Source organism: Cinclus cinclus, chromosome 3, assembly GCF_963662255.1.
Source record: "Cinclus cinclus chromosome 3, bCinCin1.1, whole genome shotgun sequence".
Taxonomy (NCBI): domain Eukaryota; kingdom Metazoa; phylum Chordata; class Aves; order Passeriformes; family Cinclidae; genus Cinclus; species Cinclus cinclus.
In genome coordinates this window covers 73,286,669-73,306,703 of record NC_085048.1, presented here as the reverse complement: position 1 = coordinate 73,306,703, position 20,035 = coordinate 73,286,669, and the positions used below count along the sequence as shown (strand labels likewise).

The window sequence follows — 20,035 nt, the reverse complement described above, 5'->3', positions numbered from 1 at the left end:
TCAGTGCCAAGTACCACTCTGAAAGAACCCAAGTCAATCCAGTTTGTACAAAGAAAATTAAGCGCATACACACAAATTGAGACTAGCCCAAAGAACAATGAAGCTGAGAAGGCAATGGGTGGTAGCAGAGAGTAAGTTATGTAAAGTTGATTGACACAGTAAAACTGCTGGCAGCCACACAAGAGCTGTGGCTTGGTGCAGGAAACTCCCTTTGCACTGACAAGGGCTGATAGATGCTGTGCTCCCTTCCCTGGGGCGTGTGGATTTGTTCTTGATGGTGAAGCAGATACCAAGCTGGGCAGTTTAGAGAAGGAAGAAGCAGGGGCAAAGGCTGAGTTTAAAAAATTTAAAAATCTGAAGAAATAACTGCATCACGCTAGAGATTAACTGTGAGGAGCACTCTGGTTTTGAACCTGGAAGTCATAATCCTATTTGTAAACAAAAGCTCAGAAAGTAGACCTTAATTTTGGCTGTGGCCTGGTGTTGTAGGGAATGAGCTGGAAAATCCGTTTTTTGAAAAAAGGAGATGCATGGCTATAGCAGCTCCTATAGACTACATGATCTCACAGCTCTGCCCCACTGTTTTTTGTCACAGAAATGCCTCGTAACGCTAGAGCTCTAGCAGTAAAAGCCATGTAAAGAGCCTGTGAAACGCGTGATTTTTAGGGCAGTGGCTCTGCTGTCCGTGCTGCTGGAGGGAGCAGAGCCGCAGAGGTTCTTTCTCTTGCAGGTACAGAGCATCCTGCAGCACGGCCCCACCCCGCCTGGGGCTCTGCCTCTGCCGAGACGCTCCGGCTCCAGTGCGCTTCTCAGAGCTGCCTGGCGGAGAAGGCTGTTCGTCTCTTTCTATGTCTTCCTTTGCTCGAGAGCAGCGTTTCAGGTCTGGTTGAGGCTTTAGAGGCATGTGGAAGCTGGAAAGCATATGGTGGTGAGAGGGCAGTGCGGCTGTCTCAACAGTGGATCCAGCATTGGCCATTCCCGCTCCTTCAGACTTCAAATCAAAGGATCAAGTCTGTGCAGTACAGCTACAGACCTGAAGGAAAAATGGGGTCACAAATGTAGGCCAATTGCCCATGCATCACGGAACAGGAAATCCTGCAGACCAGCCTTTTTCATTTACTCATATCTCAATGTAGTTAGAATTTTTAGAAAACGTGTGCATCCTGACTCGTGCTATTGTATAATAAAAGGATCTGTTCATCGTGGGAAGCAAACTGAACACTGTCCAGTTGTGTGGTTTTTGACAATAAATAGCATTTGTACATTTTCTTGTCAATACTGGGGTCTTTTGCACAGATTATCTGTTTTTGTTTGTTTTCTGTATGGTAGAGTTAAATTCTGCAAATGAATAATTTTATATTTACTTGATCCTCTCATCCTTGAGGGGTTAGGGAAGGGAATTGAAACAAACTTTCAACAGGCAGGAGCATAGAAGAGATCATTCAAATCAAGCAAACCTGTTTGCTTGGAGCTTATTTTCTCCTTGGTTCCAACAGTATAGGAGAGGAGAAGTTGAGCTGTGACAAGCTAATCACCATAGCTAATATTTCTTTCTTGAGAGTGGCTGCTCCTTTCCTCTCCTGGTTTTTGTTCTTAACCAGAGGGTTTAAACTAAAACCACAACAGTCTGGTGTTAGCTACCAGCCTGGGGTACACAGCTACTTGGGATAATTATTAGTGAACTGTGTGGGGGTTTTTTGGGTTTTTTTTAGTAAATATGATATTTAATAGAATTGAAGGCTCCATCTCAAGATGTGGCAGTGCAGAAAAGTATCATGGGGTGTAGAATATGCCAACACTTTGGGGCAAACAGAAATTTTGCCACAGGTATTGCTCACCAGTGCAGGGTGCTGAGAGGACAGTCCCCACTGACCGTATCACTGGGAAGGGGTGCTGTGTTTTCTGTTCACAAGGTTGCGCTGGGGAGTGGAATTTAATATTGTTATGTTAAACCTCCTAAAGTGAATAAATGCAGGGACGCTGATGTGTCTTATGAACTAGTTTTTACCCCTACTTGCAGAAAACTGCACATATAGATATAACTAGGCAGGCACTAATTAGATCTAGTCTCAGTTAGGCACAGGAAGGAGGGGATGAAGGACAGTTGAGGATCCTCTGCTGTGTATTTGGGGTTGGAACGAGCAGTGGTGAGGCAGTGTGGGACCAGTATTGAAGTCCTGGTGTAGCATGGTGAGGCACACTCTAGCTGTGTGGTTGTCCTGGTTTGAAAGACAGGTATTTGCTAAGAAAGGCAGAAGCCTCTCTTTGAAATGAAGAGTGTGATCCCTCCTCCCTACAAATTATTATAATTTTGGAATTAAGGGGGCTCTCAGGCAAAGATATGGGGGTAGGAATAACAGTTCTTTACTAGTATATCTAACATGACAAACAAGAACAACAACAGCTATGAAATTACCCACAAACAGAACAGTAACTCAGTCCCAGTGTTTTTTGGCTGCAGGCACCTTTTCCCTGAGCTGCAGTTCCCGGTGCTGGGGGCGGGCAGGTCCCGCAGAGCTGCAGGAGGGCTGAGGGTGATGGCAGCGCTGTCCAATGGGGGAGAGAGAGATGGAGAGAGAGATGGAGAGAGCCCTCCGCTCACAGTGTGGGTCCTGATGCTCAGCAGAGTGCTGGATGGTGGCAGGTTACAGTGAGAAGGCAGCAGGGCAGGGTCCAACAGCAGTGAGGATGGCTCCCGAAGCTGGGATGGCAGGGATGGGACAGAGGCAGTGATCGTCCTTCTCGTCCGAACTCCGCGGGGGAAATGGGCTAAGCCAGAGCCTTCCGTCTGCTCTTCTGGATGTTTGGATATAGAGGGGTTTCCCTGTCCCCTCCCCTCCCCTCCCCTCCCCTCCCGCCTTCCCCCTGTCATTAGAGCCTAATCAACAGGTATCTTAGCATGACAATGGGGAAAATTCCACAGAGGAGAAAACAAGGGAAAAAAACAACCCCCAACAGTGGTGCAGAACATTCCTCACTTCCAGATTTGCACTGTGGTGTTAGCAAGAAGTTGAGCTATTCCTCCTTCTCAGTGGTTTCATGGCTTGTGAAAGGGTAGAAACCTCTGATCTCAGTAAAGCCCTCTGCTTTCATTAGTTGTGAAGCCTGTCAAAATGGGAACTCTGCCACTCTAAGCACAGCACAGTTTTTTTTTACTTAAAAAACCTTGTGGCTTGTTGGGGTCTGAGGGGATGGCAACACTTGCTCAGAAGGAAATAAAACCTACTCTGGTGTTGAATTGAGCCATTCGAGCAAGTCAGAGGGGAGAAAGAGACAACAAGCCCTGGATGTGAGTAAAGACAGTTCAACACAGTTCTGCCTGCGGGTGGGAGGCCTCACTGATATATTTACTGGTCTTCCAGGGACCTGGAAGAAAACCCTTGGATTGCCTTTAAATCAAGCAAATATGGTTTTCCCCTTAGGAGCACTGTATTGTTCCTGAAGAGTTCAACAACGGAAGTTGCACTTTTGGTAGAACATTAAAGCTGTTGTGTAGTAAGAAGAGATGCTGGAATCAGGCAGATTGGGAGGTTAAACTTTGAGGAGGGGCTGTGAGGCAGAATTGGGCGCCCCAGAGATGAGCTTCAGTGTCCTTGTGCAGGGGCTGTGCTTCAAACTCCAGTCTGAGGTTCAGAGCATTGGATTGGTACAGGGACAGAAGGGTTCCTTCTTGGGAGAGCAGGCTGGCAACAAGCCCATGAAAAAGCTGCTGTTGACAACAGCTTCAAAGGCTCACTGTGAGGATGCTACTGTACTCTAATATAGACTGAAAACCACCCTGGGTCTTGCAGGAGTGCAGAAAGAGAGAAGATGAAAGACTTTTAGAGTAGGATGTTGTCACCTCAGATAAAGAGGAGTTATCACCTCAGATCAGCAATCAGGGATCTCTGTGTGTGTGACTGTTAAAAGACACAAGTCTAGTATTTTCCAATTATTCTGGTATTTTCTAATTATTAGAATAATTAGATTTTAACTTCATTAAGAATTCCCTTAAGCCCTCTAAAAAAAAAACAACACCCTTAGTTCATGGCTTATAGAAAATTGAATTCAAGCAGTTTCTTTCTTCTTTATTCAAACAGCAGCTTTTTAATTAACTTATAATCAGAGGGGAGCTTTTAAAACTAAAACCTTGTGCTACCTTCAGTAAGGAAGCATCTTCCCCAGTAGAAGCTCAAAATAACTTTTAACCACAAATCTGTTGCTTGCAAAAATCTTTCAGTCTAACATTCTGTCTTGCTTTTTACAGTCTTTATTGCACTCAGCAGTGATTGAAAAGGCAAATTAGTGTAAAGAAAAGTTATTTCTAAATAATAAAAAAGCCTGAAGGGAGAACTGCAAAATACTGACTCTTCCCACACACCCCTTGTCTCACACTGGACCAGTGTCACATTCACCTTCATTTCACTTAACCAGGCCAAGTGGCTACATTTGAGAGCTTCATTTTGTGCTCAAGGCTTTCTCTCCAGCTGCTGGCATGGCCTCTCTCTCACTGTCTTGCACTCTTACCAGCCTCTTGCACTAAGAAATATCTACCTGAGTACTGAAAGTTTGCAGCTGGTTCAGATCATGAGGAAATTACAAGTTACTGTTGCAATTGAGTCATTAATTTTGCTATTGGTTACACTCCTGTAGAGCTGAGGTAACTTCAGAATTCTGAGGTGCAGCTCATGGTTATCAGGCAGTAGCATCTGAACAGGAGAGGACACAAATCTGGTAATTACAGTGTAGCTTCTTTCATAGTTTCTCTTCAGTAATACAATTCAGTGAGGCACCACAGTGCAAACATTTTTGTTGTATTTGTATTCTTTTAGAGATCACAAAATTATCACTTAAGGATATCCAAGAACCTTCCGACTGAGCTCAACATGTAGGAATTCATCCTTTTCTCTGGCACAGATGAGCCAGGGTGCTCATCTAATAAAACCATTGGAAAAGCGTAGCAAAAATCCCATACTAGCAAAAGCTACTTTCCTGTTTTAGGCCCACTGAAGTATTAACAGCAAGGACCCTTTGACAAGGATACAAGCCAGCCTAAGGCCAGAGGTGGTGTGGGTCAGGCTGGTCAGGCAGGTCTGGCAGCATTTGAAATAGAAAAAAGATCTCTGATCCTGCTGTCTGCATTTGCTGTGGCAAAACATCTTTCTCTTTTCCAGCCATAAAGGCTGAAACCCTAATGACAGGGAAGCAGATTTTCCTTCCATCCTCACAAAAGGTGGTAAGTAAAATTTACATCCCATAACACTTGTGTAGGTCAAAAAGGAAAAAGGAAAACAACCTCCTGGACAGTGTAACAGAATTCTCTTTTTGTTGGACAGGCTGAAGGGCATTCCTGAAGGATGGGCTGCTCTGTGCCATTTACAGCAGGGTGATGCAGGCATGACTGGCACACATGACACATCATGCCCTGCCAGGGAGACATAATTTTCCCTTCAAAATCAATGTGAGGATTAGGGGACCCTTTCCAGACTTTACATGTCACTGTGGGTTAATCTGGACTGACTTCACCCACATGGGTGAAACCTTCCTTCTTGATTGCAGAGGGGGGTGACAGTTTTCACCATGAAGTCTTGTCCCACAGTCACAGGGAGAGGAGTTAAGCAACCCAACCATACTTAGGATCAAGATATGGTCTCTTCTTGTTGGCTTTTGCCTGATCCTGGAAAGAGTTGTTTTGCTAAATATGGGGGAAACTCCTCACTTTAAAAACCCCAAACAACAAACCAACAAAACACAGCATAAAACAACAAAGAAAGAGAATGAACACTTTTCTGTTGTTTTGCCAAACTAAGACAGTCACCAGGAGAGAAAGGCAGGTGTCATTGCCCAGGAGAAAGTGTCTGGGGCAGCTGACATGTTGGTCCAGCTGTCTTAAAACCAGACTGAAAAGCACCTTTGATATTATCCATGCATTTAGAAGTAGGCAGAGGTCTAAACACCTCACCACCTAACTAGCTTGAGGCATCCCCCGGTTCAGGAGGGGCCGAGGAGTCAGTGCTTCAGTGCTAAATGCAGTGCACTGGTTAGCTGTGGGCATGCTGACCCCATGCCTTCACAGTAATGTTGAGAAATCAAGGAACAGATCACACAAACCTCATGTAACCAACACTGCTCTGAGGATCCAACTTCCTCTTTGGATTCTGGCTTTGTATATTTGATACTAAGGTGGTCTGGTAGATGGTTCTTGTGGTGTGTGAGAGTCAGGACACAGTCCTGGCACTCTGAATCGAACAGGGAGAAGGTATGCTTGAGACAAAGGGACAAAAGGTGCAGAGGAGCAACATTTCTGCCCCTACAACTGACAGCAGGTAGAAGGAGATGACTAGCTGGGCCACGTCTCACTTCAGCATTTCAGGTAGCAATGGTCAGAGGTGTTTTGGAAGAAACTGATCTTGGAAATAACAAAAGGAATACTGTGCCTGTGGAGTGATGAAAGAACAAGACTGCTTTCCCAAATATTACCAGCTGAGTTGTGATCCTGACTCCAAACACAGTCTGGTGAGGTCAGTTGAACATGGACAGAAAGAATATTTTGAGGGAAAGAGAAAGAAGCATATCTGTCAGATTATCATCTTTGTAGAAGGAGGCCGATAGAGCCAAGACTGTGTAGGACCGCGGAGAGCAGCAATGGGGAGCAGCAGCAGATCCTGGTGTCCCAGTTAGCATTTAGGTGGTGGTTCCTGGAACAGGCACTAAACCTTCAGAGCAGTGTGAACCCACTGGGGATGAGTGATAGACCAGTGCAAATTTATATGTCTGTCAAGCCTAGCCAACAAAGCGGGAGGAAGATACAGTGAGGCAGGACGTGGTTAATACTAGTTCACTTTTCAAAATCTTGGCGGTGGAGGCAACCAAAACATCCTGGGGAGAAAGGATCGTGGGTTTCCTCCTTTCTCAAATGTGTCCTCACAAACATATACCTTTCCCCGTCAGTAAAGAAAATGTTTGTGCTGCTCAGCACCATCGTATAATTCTAAAATCATGGTATAGTTTGGTTTGGAAGGTGCCTTCAAAGGTCATCTAGTCCAATCCCCCTGCAACAAGCAGGGATGATCCCATGAAGAGATGAGCAAGGTGCCTGGGCAGGCATCAAAAATAATAAAACTTGGAGAAAGATAAATAGATCCTTTGGAGGCTGTACTCCATCTGACACCTGAACTATCTGGCTTTGCACTGGGTAAGGAAGATACAAGAGAGTTGTTAAAAGTTTTTCTGCAAATGAAGAAGTTTCCTTGACAAGGGTAAGAGCCATAAACAAGTTTCTGGTTTTCCAGGTTATATTGGGTTTGTGTGGCAATGTTTTGCTAGAGGTGAGTTGGGGATGCTACAACTTCCCATGTCCGACAGACCCAATGCCAGACACTCCAAGAGAGATGTGTTGCTGGTCAAGGCCAAGTCTATCAGCGATGGTGGCACAGCCTCTGGGATAACATATTTAAGAAGTGGGGGGGAAAAAACCTTCACAAAAGCAATGACAGATTAAGAAGAGAAGAACAAGAGTATATGAGATAATACAACAGCTCTAGAGATACCCACGTGAAGAGATCAGTGAGTGATCTCTCCCTGCCCTTATCTCAAGAGACTTTCATTATATTTTCACTCCCCTGCCCTTTTGAGGAGGGCAGTGATAGAAATATGTTGGTGGACACTTGGCATCCAGCCAGAGTCAACTCACCAACCAGCACTGAAGTTCAAATCGGTGCCAAAATGCCTGTTCTGTCCCTTTGTGCTCCTGATGTCACCATGACAGTTACACCTGGGTAACTGGGCTAACAGTTCTTCACTCTCCAGGCTGTTGCCCTGTAGTATCATTTCAGTAGATTTATCTGTGCTGCTTGGTTCTCTAACATATCTGCCTCACAAAGCAAGTTCCCATCTTCAGGCAGGCTAGATTATATTTAAGGAAACAAAATCATCATCCCTCGGGAATGGATGTAAGCACATGCCTGCATTCTCTGTGTAGCACAAAAATTAATCAACTGCAGTTGCCAATTTGCTGCTCCTGTGAGGAAATATTCAGTAATGTGCCTCCCATTACTTCTTTGGTTTCCTTTTTTTTTCCCTTTTTTTTTTTCCTTTTTTTTTTACCACCTCTGAAATCACAGTGGAAAAATCAATGTTATCAAAGCCCTAAACACCAGTGATTGCATGCATAAAGACCTAGAGCAGCTGCCCACTCTTAGAAGGGAAGTAAAAGTTTACCTGTCTGCTGCAATATGAATTCAGACAGATGTGTTAGCTGTGCACAGCAGAGCATCCTGTGTCAGCAGCTACTTTCCCTGTCATCTGCTTAGCACAACATAGTTCTGTGAATTTCCTTTCCCTCCTAATCAACACAGAAATAAATGGTTATGCTCAATGCTCTCAAGGGATCACGGTGCAACTCTTCTGCTGTGAAAATTAAGTGCCTGGAACATTTAAAACTTGTTAAAAGCAAAATTATTTAAACGTGCTTGATTATCTCACTGATTAGTATCTGACCATAGAGAGGATGTGTGATTGGGACACAACTTCCTATACTAGCCTGCACAAGTGGCATCTCAGTGGTGGCTGTATGGGAGCAGTAATTCCTCGTGTCCAGAAGACCTGGAAGGAGATTTTCCTCCTTGCAGAGCAATCTCTTGTGGCAGTTTCTCTCTGGGTAGCCTCAGATCATTGGTGTGGTTAGTGGTTATAGTCTGCACTATGGTTTAGATGTAAAATGGAGGAGTCATTGTCTCATTGAAGTGGCCAGCCAGCACCTCCAGTTTGTCTTTGCAATCAGCAAAATCACAGCTCACATGCTGGAAGGTACATGCTGTAACTTGGTCCACGCAGGAGGAAATAATTGTCTCTGATCTGCATCCAGCCAACACAGGGAGTGCTTATTGTGCAGACACAAATTTCAAATTTAATTCTTCCATTTCATCATCTCTGGTTTTAGTATTAAACTACTTTCAGCTCTTACTCCGCCCACGAAGCCCAGTGCTGGAGAGATGGGACTGGGGCATTCCATGGTATGGGTCTCTTGTACAAAACAGTCATAGGAGGAAAATACGAGTCTAAAAAGAAATGAGGTCACCGAATTCAGCATACTCAGGTTAAAGCTTAAATGCTTGTGAGTACAAAGTGATGACAGACTCTGAGAAACTACTTTTGTAGTTATTTCAATGAGACATGAAACTGAGAGTGAGTGCCTGAGTCAAGCAATAAAAAAATGTTACCACAACTAGTATGGTCTGACAATAGGACCAAAAGCATGTATCTTTATCTCATGTGTGCAACATTTCTGACATGGAAATTCACTCGTCCTCTACAGCCTAATGTAAACACTGGCAGACAATTCAGCAGAACTTTCTTGCAGGAGACCACTGACTTCAGAAAGCAGCAGTTATTTGGAAATATTTTGCAGAATGTCTTCTTTGAGGTGATTTACTTAATTAAAAAAAGGTGCATCCACTTTAGCAAGAATATGATCTTAAGCCCTTAAATAAGAGACTGTGATTTACCTTACATAAACGTATATTTTCTGGTCTATAAAACAGTTTCTTTTTGGTTGAAAAGGTAGAAAAAAATAGATTACAATTGCCAGGCATCTTCACTCAGTTAGCCATTGGCAGTACAAAGATTGTGTTATTCTCTTCATTGCTGTAAGGGTTCATTACTTCTGAAATAACCTGGGGAGATACTTTCACCAGAAATTGTTCTTAAACTTTTTTAAGATAAGCAGTCAAAAGGGAATAGTAAGAAACAGACTGAGTACAGCATAATCTAGAAAAAGCTTTTTCTTAAAGTAAAAACCCTATGATTTCAATAAACCAGATTTTTCCTTCAGAATGCCTTTAGCTATCCCAGAAACATTTTTAATGAAAAATTGAAGTGTGTTAATTGGAAAAGGCTGCTCTTAATGTTTCATGGGAGTTGTTGTTCCTCATGATTTCTATTCCTTTTTCTGTCTAAATTTCTGTGAGATCTTCAACCATAGAATGACATTACTCACTGCCTGCTTTATCTGTCCAAAGCTAGGAAACCTAGCCTGATTGATAAGTTGAGACTACAAAAGAGTATAAAAACATAAACAGGCATATAATAACTTATACAACAGCAGTGCATCCTGGTGCATTTTATAAACTAGCATTTTTGCCATAAAAATTTCCTGAACATTTTTAATTTACCACTTTGGTTTATCAACATTTTCTCCAATAGAATAAAATCTGTTGAAACAGCTTCTCTGAAGTCAGTGATTACCAACAGGAGGGTACACTTACTGCTCTTCATGCTTGTTTCTGGAACACAGGACTGCTATGAGCTCAGCTGGTTCTAGGAAGCGATGCTGCACTGAAGCAGAGTAGAGCTCTGAGTATGACTGTGCTCCTCCTTCAGAAATTCCATGTTTAGTCTGACAAGAAATCACATCTGAATCTTTACCATGACCAACTAACTGTTTCCCATCAGTATTTTCAGCCTCACTTTATTTTCAAGATAAATATTGAGTGCATTGGTGGAAGAAAAGCGATGGACTATGATACCTTACAAATACAGTCATACCTTGGGCTAGAGGTGAGACTTAAGCACTGACTGTGCAGGCTCCTTCCCAAAAGCTCTGTTTACAATTGCTATCCATTTAATCCCTGAGCCCTACTTCCTCCTGTGGGAAAAAAAATCCCTGTAGAAGGCCTTTAGGAGGGCTCTGTCTTCCCTGACTGGTTTGACAGAGGTGACCAAGTGATAAAAACATTGATGGATACTGGTCAGTGTGGGATGGATATGAGTCACTGACACCTCATAATGTGAGAGGAAGGCTGCATCTGGCAAGAGGATAATGGAAGCAGATGGGAGTGAGGTAAAATGGGAACAAAACTGATCAAAGGGGAAGGAAGTGAGTGGTATTACAAAACATGATGCTGAAGAGAAATTATAAAGACAACAAGAGATGGGAATAAGAGACATCTAGAAAACCTGAACAAAGAAAGAGGAAGAAAGAGGGAGAGCAGAAAACCAAATACAGAAATACCAAAACCAGCAAAAATGTTTGACAAGAAGTAAAAGTCTAGATGCAAACAAAAGAAGAAAATTTTGGTTGAATTAATGAGAAAAAAATATATATTGAATGTGGGATGGTCACAATGAGAAAATTAAACAGATAACATAAACAAGTTGAACATAAATACATAATTTATATTTTATAGTCCAAAAGAATGATGAAGAGACTAGAACTTCATCTGATGGCTTGGTTTTTGAATTAGATGAGACTGATCTAAATTTAACTGAAGGAACATGAAATCAGGTTGGAAGAGCATAGGGTTGCATGCCACCTTTCTTTTAGAATTAAAAAAAGATGACATACTGTGTCATTTCAGAAGAACCATGTGGATTCTGGAAAAACTCAGACAATGGCTCTTCTTTCTTTATCTTGAATTTTTTTTTTCCTTAATTAATGGTGGCAGAAAACTAACACGTGGTGAGATTTGAAAAAACCACAAATACCATATTAGCTAAGTGAGAGCAGATTTCCTTTCAGAGCTCTAACATATGAACCAACACTAGCTAACACATGGATTAACAAACAGTTGTGTCGAAAAGAACAAACTCTTTCCATTTGCCACAGTGTGAAGGTGAAGCACAAAGCACCTGTAAATAAGTCTGACCAATTGAAAGAAACTATGTTGAAAAGGTAAGTTGGACTAGGTACCTTGTGGTAACTTTGGAATTCACCAAATGGTGAATTTTTCACCTTCTGAAAGGTTGTTATTTATTCTGGATACTGAATATATTACAGACTAAAAGCACAAAACATTTAAATCAGGAAACACCTAATTATGGAACAAGGTGAGCAATAGTTTTTGTACAGGATAAGCTAAAACTCTGATTTATCTTTTAATTAACCATAACAAATCTGATCTATTTTTTGATGACTCTCACTCCATGAAAATACGTTGATAATATTTTTTTTTCACAGGTTAATCTTGGTATTCCAAAAGTAAGTTGTTGTCTGAGAGAGATGTTGGAAGCTGTTACTAGAAGTGCTTATCCAAATATACAATCACGATGAAGTCGCAGATGGTTTTGTAATGGAGAGGGATCTTCTGCTTCATTACTTGCTGGTTACATGACTGCCATGTGTTACTTTTGTCTTGGTGCAATGAAGTTTGCTTTGCAAGACACAGATCCACCTCTTCACTTCCAGTTATGAGAAAGAAACTAGAAATGCTTCACATATCACCAAATTCCATTACCAATGGAATGTGATCCTACTCTGAATTTGCTACTTTTAACAGGTTTTGAACCCTTGTTTCAAACTGTCAGAGGCTGTGAACAGGAATCAGTGGTTTTCTTCAGGCTGTGTTTACAGAAAGTGACTTCTCTGTAAAAAGAATCAAGGCTGTTACATGCAGCTATGTTATTACAAAGAGCACATGCACCTCAGTTTATCAGGAGTAAATGTACTGTGCCTTGCAGCACTTGAAGGACAGGAGATTTCAAAATGAAGCTTGTGTTTTCTTTCTAAGAAGGTCCAGAAGGTACCTTCCAAGCCTCATCTCAAGTTAATTAGATGATTTCCATTATTACAATTTGACATGCAAATAACAAGTTAGCAGACCAGAACAAAAATGCAGTTAGAAGAAAAGTCAAAGCACCTTTTTAGCAGAGGATCAGAGGATGGCTGAAAACCTGTGAAGTTTTAATGATGGAAATTGTTATGAATTATAAAATTGTAAATAATAGAGTGAAGAGTTCTTCATTATTGTGATTAAGGATGTCTTGAAAGATTCACAGGGGCTTCTGGCTTCACTTCCTTATCTCTGCACTAAAACTCACACATCTTCTTTTCTCCATGTTGCTGGACTTTATAAAACAATTTTCAAGTGCTGACTATGCTGTGGATTTAATCACAACCCGTTCCAGATCTGTGATGACAGGGAGCGATTTAGTCCAAACCATGATAAGAAGGCCAAATTAGTCTTATAGTGACCCTGCTGAAGTTATTTGACTTACAGATAGATTTCATACTTTTTTGTTTTGTATGCATCAAACAGTGAAGATTGCTGTTCAGCAGTAACAATAAAGATACGCTTTCACCACATATGCCTGCACCTTTAGGTAAAACAAGACTCTCATTTCAGGGCTTTCAGGTATCTCTGTGTTGTTCCTTGCACATGTTATCTGGTTATAGCTGAAATCATGGATAAAACAAGACTCTCATTTCAGGGCTTTCAGGTATCTCTGTGTTGTTCCTTGCACATGTTATCTGGTTATAGCTGAAATCATGGATCCTGTGAAAATGAGCCATTGAGAAAGTAACATATGCCTGTGTAGATGATTATTAGAACCATTACAGCACGGTGCTTTAAATGGACCAGTTCTCCTTTTGACACCAGGCAGCATTTTTGTTCCATTCAATGGGTGTGGTCAGTGGAAAGAAGCCTCAGTCTTAAGCTGGTGGGGAGCCACTGCTACTGTGATATGCCCAGTTCAGAGAAAAAGGTGAGTGAGCATTTCTTTAGGTACAGTGTTCTATTAGTTTAATCATATCTTAGGATCTTACAAGACTGTCTGTATTTATGCCATTAACACAATTTCTAAAATAAATAAGGAGTTCCAAGAGGATGGTTTGCCAGGTTTTTTTTCTTCTTTTCCCCCTTCCTGCTAATGCAAACATCTAAGTTGTGTTCAGAACCAAGGTCTGGAAAGGAAACCTTTCTAGGTTTTAAAATTCAAAAGTCATGAAATGAAATACTTCCATATCTGGTCCCAACTGTCTTTAGCAAGACACCTGAACAGCATGAACATGAACAGCAAACGTTTGTGCCAAACAGGAAATACAACCACATTTTACTTATTTATCTGCATTTACACATTTTGTGTTAGCAGATCTGGACAAACCTATAGGTTGTGTGCACTTGGACATATAAGAGATAACTATTTCTTTTTCTTCTAGAACAGCTGCTAATCAATTTGGTAATTATTACTTGTCTCATTTCATAGTTTTACTGTAAGCAGTCTTGTTGATTTAAATGATTGGTGTTGAAACTACTAATCTGCATGACATCAAGTGTACTTTTGCAAAACCAGGTCAACATTCAGGACATGTTCTGAGCATAATGACAACTAACACCCTGCTTATTATGATTCTAATTCTAGCTTGATTACTTTTAAAATCATATCATTACATAGGTAGACTAATAAGTAAAGTAATAAAATATTTGCCTCCAGCTTGTATGTTCTCAGCACAGCAACATTTTCCTTTACATAAAAAGCAGGTTATATCTGTTGCTTGTGAGGAGGAAGTGGTGGTTATTTCAATTTAAATCTGTACCTTTAACTAGTGCTGTTATTTCTTGTTTTTTAAATTAGAGTGTACTCTTGTTGAGGCTGATGGTAAATGTGCTTGAGGCAGCCAAAATAGACTTTAAAAGAATCACACATCCTCTTTCCCCTGGCCTTCAGAAAATTTTCAAATTGGGTAAGTAATAAACTAAAACAGGTAACCTATAATCTGTGCATATTTATGGTAAATTAATTAAGATGTAGGTGGGATTCTACTTACAAAGGTGAACTATTTTTAAAAGTACTTAATGGCTGAATTTTTTTCTTCCTAGAATTCTGACTTTTTCCTCAGGTCTGTCTTTATTCATTGTGTTTTGTTTGTATAACTCAAATATTATATTTATTCTTAAGATTGTGGTCTAGTCTTATGTTGAGTACTCACACACTACTTTCATAGTGAAAAGAAATGTGATGATGTGGTTAAAGTGGAAAAATACTAAGCTCAAAAATTCAAGGCTGACATATTTAATATTCAGAACTTGGGTGTTTTTGAGTGCATGTGAACAGACATGTACTATCTACATGTAGTACATAACCTATGTTCAGACATACCACCTCATATATATTTATATATGGAAATTAATTTTTATATTTACCTAATACATTAATGCCAAATAAAGATGTAAATATGCAGATTGTAAATTGTAAAGGTGCCTACTGAAACACCATTAGAAAGATTTAAATAGAAAAGCAAATTGTGTTTATAAGAGTTATGATTCAATTTCCTCAGCAGCCAGCGCATCTTTTTAATAACGTCTGTGAATGCTGTTTCAAATTCAGAAAAGGAAGTCAGCTCAAGAGATTTAAATTTGGTCTAACCCTGATCTCTGAAATTCTGATTTCAGTTTGAGTCCTTTGCTACAACTCTCATACTAAATATCCTCAGGAAGTTTCTGCTGGAGAGTGGAAGTAATTTTACGAGTAGATGTGTGGTTGGTGGTGCCTTTTTGAATTTCTGTAGGATCAGGGAGAATATGCACCCCTCCTGTGATGAATAGTTGTTGTTCCCCATATGATCTCTGCTGATCTCTTCTGTGAACTAAAAAGCCTTTTCTTAGTGATAATCTGAAGAGATCTCCCTTCTTAGCCCTCCTTGCAGGTTGTAGGAAATACCCATGGCTCCCTTTCTTCTAAATGTCCTCACCCAATCACCTTCCTTCTGTATGTTATGCTCATTTTCCAAAGTGGCTTGTGTAAGTGGAATTGAGAGTGACTTTCATAGAGAAGATATGCTATATTTTAACCACATAGGTCTTAAAAAGACACGAATGGCAGACACCTAGAATGGTATTTTTCTTGCAACAAAAAAACAACAGGTTCTAAAACAATAACCTAGACAGATACCCCTTTAATTCTGTCCATCTGAAGAGTTACTGTAGCTGCAGCCAAATGCAAAGAGTAACAGAAATACCAAGCAAGGCCATGAGTGTGTGGCTGGATAAGATTAGAAAGTGTAAAGCTGCAGACATTGACTAAATTTGTTCAAAGATGGTCAAGGGGACCACAGCACCAGGTTAATCACATAACTTGCCTGCTTAAGGGACCTTTAAGTTGTTTGAAATTTGCTTCAGAATGCGTTCAAGCACTTTCAGGCTGTCATATTCCTGCAGGTTCTAGAAGTCAGTTTTGAAAAGCCAGCAGATGAAGCTGAGAGATAGTTAAAGATTTGTTTAAAGGGCAGGAAATCCAGATAAGCTGGGATGCCTTAGCTACATCATAAAGTTCAGGTCTTTACCCAGCTGCAGCCCTCTGTAATGAGCCAGCATGCCCACATGAGTCATCCTCATTAAGTTTTTGGAGACTCTTCTGTCCTTTCCCTCCCTCAATTTCCCCATTATATCTGGACTTCATCTGCCCCACTTTTACAAATTCTCTCTCTCCTGTTTTCAACATTAGGTAAGTCCCAAATAAGAAGGTTTTGGTTTTGTAGACTTAAAGCTGGCCCACGTGCTCTTCCCAGTTAGTAATACAACTGGCAAAAAGCAGACAAACTCCAGACAAAACTGCCCTTCACAGCCTTGACAAATATAGGACCTCATGTCATCCCATTGCTGAAATTACTGCCTTGCTGATAGGTGTAGTTCTCAGAGAGCAACTAATGGAAAGAAGGGAATGACTGGACTCATGCAAAGGGATGCTGAGGAATTAAATCTCCTGCCCATGAGCTCCTGTGTGAGGTGGAACAAGTTATTTAAGCCCAGCTTCCCACACGTGGTCATCAATGGCATGTTCCCCATTTTATTTTTCTGTGACTCTGCGATCTGATTTGCAGAAGTCTGATCCTGGATGCAAACAGTCAGTGGATTAAATCCTTTACTTAGCTGAAGTCCTTCATAATTTTGAGTACTCTTGGAAGTGATGTTGAGGGGGATACCTGTCTCAAAGTGAACATCTTAAGTAGTACTTAACTTTTAATGACTCAGATTCTGCCTTGTAAATGAAGTTGGTAATACATTTTCACCACAGGATGTTGTGCCAGCTAAGTTAGCCCCATTTGTAAAACAGTTAGGTATCACAATGTTTTAGAAAACAAATTTTGTATAGGGTGTTGTCTGTACTTCACACTGAACACTGCACTGTAAATCTGTGCACTGACCAAACACCAGTGCTCAGTCTGTTCATACACTGTGCTCTATAAGAAACTCTTGTTCTCTTGCTCTGCAATTACCTTGCTAGAGTAATAAAAAAGGACAAATAATGTGATGTTGAAAGTACTGAGACACTGATAAAGTGTCAGAGTGGGAAGAAAGGGTAAATTGTTGCATTACTTTTATGAAGTATACTAAGGGGTTGCTGGTTTGTTTTTTTTTTTCATATTTCCCTCAATACATGGATTTACATTGTCCTACAGAAGTTCTCAGAGTAAATTAAATTTATTCTAATTTCTTGTGGTGGAAATTCAATGTGAAGTAGCAGTCACATATTCACATATATAATTTATTAGCCTATGAATAAACATTCAATGTATGTCTGTGCTCTTAATAATAGTGATAAACACCATTCACTTTGTACAACTGCACATTTTGTAGAGATGTGTGATTTTTTCACATGTTCCAGTAATGAGATTCTGTTTTGAGTAGGTTTTATTTCCAATTTTGTTTTTATACTTGTTCGCACTTATTTTGCTGATTTCCTGATCCATAAAACTTAATTTTCTTTTCAGAAATACTTGGGAAATTACTTTGAGGTCCTTCTGAACATATTTTTCTGAGAACTGTACTACCAAAATGAATTTTGTAAGTACCTAATTTTGTAAGTACCTATACTCTATTAGTATATAAATGAAACAATGACTCTGTTAGACCAAGTTCCTTGAGGCTGCAGATCCAAACTCCATAATTTCAGGTGTGAAAATCTGAAGAGATGTTTCTGACAGCAGAGTTCACTTTCAAAGCACACTGCTAATTGGATTTTCACTACAGGTTTGGTGTTTGTCGTGCAGGTAAAAGCGTCTCAGGCTAGCTATCATAGATTGCCTGTCTAGCTGAGTAGAGAGACGTAATCATTTTTGGGCTTGATTTAGTCAAGCTACATTACTATGAAATGCATAACATTCTAGAAAGGCCTGTTTGACTTATGTGATGGTAAAGACTTGACCCCTAACCCAAGTTCAGATTTTTAAACCGTAGAGTATTCTGTGACCTCAAACTTGTCCTTTCTGCATAATGCATTTAAATGTGAAGGCCTCTGGGACATCCAAAAGGGTTATTTCCACATTCATATTTTAAGTATGATTTTATGAAATTTCCTACATAGTTCTGATTAACCTTGTCTGCAGTGTTAAATGCATTTGTAATTGGAATGTGTGGTCAGTTATCTATCATGTTTCTACTGTACAGGGACTAAAGATTAACATCTGTGTGTTAACTGGTGTTCCCCTTTTCTACAGACAGACCCTCCTTCCACAGATTACCCCTACGATTCAGACTATGCTTCTCAAATCATGCCGCCTTGTTCTAAGCTGGAAGTCAGGAACTTCACAAAAGCATTTCTGCCAGTTGCATATTCTTTGATTTGTATCATTGGCCTCTTTGGTAACATCTTTGTGGTGATGACCTTCACTTTATATGAAAGAACCAAGTCCATGACGGATGTCTACCTCTTCAACATGGCCATAGCAGACATACTGTTTGTTCTTACTCTCCCTCTGTGGGCAGTGAATTACGCTGCTGATGAGTGGATTTTTGGTGATTTCGTTTGCAAAATGACTAGAGGTATCTATGCAATCAACTTCAGCTGTGGCATGCTGCTTTTGGCCTTTATCAGCGTGGACCGGTACATTGCTATTGTACAAGCAACAAAGTCTTTTAAACTCAGGGCAAGGACTCTTGCACACAGTAAACTCATTTGTTTGGCTGTGTGGATATCATCAATTTTAATCTCCAGTTCCTCTTTTCTGTACAGCGAAAGTTACAGCTTCCCCATCAATGAAACCAAAGAGATTTGTGATCAGAGATTTGGAGGAATGTCTGAAAGTACAATGCTGAAATCGCTGCTGCTGTGGCTACAAGTTGCATTTGGATTTTTTATACCTTTCATATTCATGATTTTTTGCTACACCTTCATTGTCAAATCCTTACAACAAGCTCATAATTCCAAAAGAAACAAAGCAATCCGTGTGATTGTATTAATTGTAGCTGTCTTCCTAGTTTGCCAGGTACCTTATAACATTGTTCTTCTCATAACAGCTGTCAACATGGGCAAGATCGACAAATCTTGTGACAGTGACAAGATAATGGCTTATGCAAAATACACCACTGAAGCCATAGCATTTTTACACTGTTGTGTGAACCCTGTGCTCTATGCATTTATTGGAGTGAAGTTCAGAAGTTATTTTGTGAAGCTAATGAAGGACCTATGGTGCAAGAGAGACAAGAAAGACAATAAACGTAGTTCAAGGACAAACTCTGATACTTATCATTCAAGACAGACTAGTGAAATTCTGACTGACAATGGATCATCTTTTACTATATAATACAATCTGAAGGAAGTTAGTACTGAAGGACTGTTCTCACCAAGCATCCGAAACCAATATCACTGTGCATGTAGCAGCAAGTCCTCTGACCTTCTCTGTGCCTCTAAAGCAGATCCAATGATCTACAACTCCTTTCAGGAAGTTAATTAGGATAAAGGAATTATACTGTCCTGCGTAAAACTAAAGCCTTATTCACTTCTCTTGATGCTTCTAAAATACATTCTCTTGGAATTATAGAGAAAGTGAACTTTACAGAGAAACCCTCATCATTGTGCAAGGAAAAATTGCATCTCATCTGTCCTACATCACTGAAATATCTCCAAAATAATAAGCAAATGAATAAAGTTATGCCTAGGCTCTTTCTTACATTTATGTTGTTTCTGTTAATTACTTCCACCTGGAAATCCTACTGAAGTGTAGCTCTCCACTGTGCTTATGTTGCAGACAGGTCACATTGTGACAATACTAACCCGAAGAGATGGCATATTGAGGAAAGTACCACAAGGAATGCAAACTGTGAAATGGAAAAACAGGCTCAGGACTGTTGACATAGCTGGGCTGTGGTGCTTAGTCTTGTGAATTTTTGCCCAGTGCTATTCTGAACAGAGAGTGAAGTTTTGCTAGAGAGTTTCTTCTCTTTGTTTGGCACAGGATTCCGATGTCGGAATACAACAAAGCTGATAATCTGATGAATATTTCATTGTAAAAAGTTATCTCTTTCTAGCTGAAATTTGCACTCTACTTTTTAAAAGGCAG

The 20,035-nt window shown here is 40.4% G+C and overlaps 1 protein-coding gene across 1 annotated transcript; it reads left to right on the top strand.

Moving 5' to 3' along the window:
- The first annotated feature begins 17,531 nt into the window (after nt 1-17,531).
- On the top strand, nt 17,532-19,279 carry CCR6 (C-C motif chemokine receptor 6). Its single transcript, XM_062489161.1, has 2 exons — nt 17,532-17,540; nt 18,194-19,279. Exons 1-2 carry the CDS (start codon nt 17,532-17,534, stop codon nt 19,277-19,279), a joined length of 1,095 nt encoding a protein of 364 aa, XP_062345145.1.
- Nucleotides 19,280-20,035: the final 756 nt, after the last annotated feature.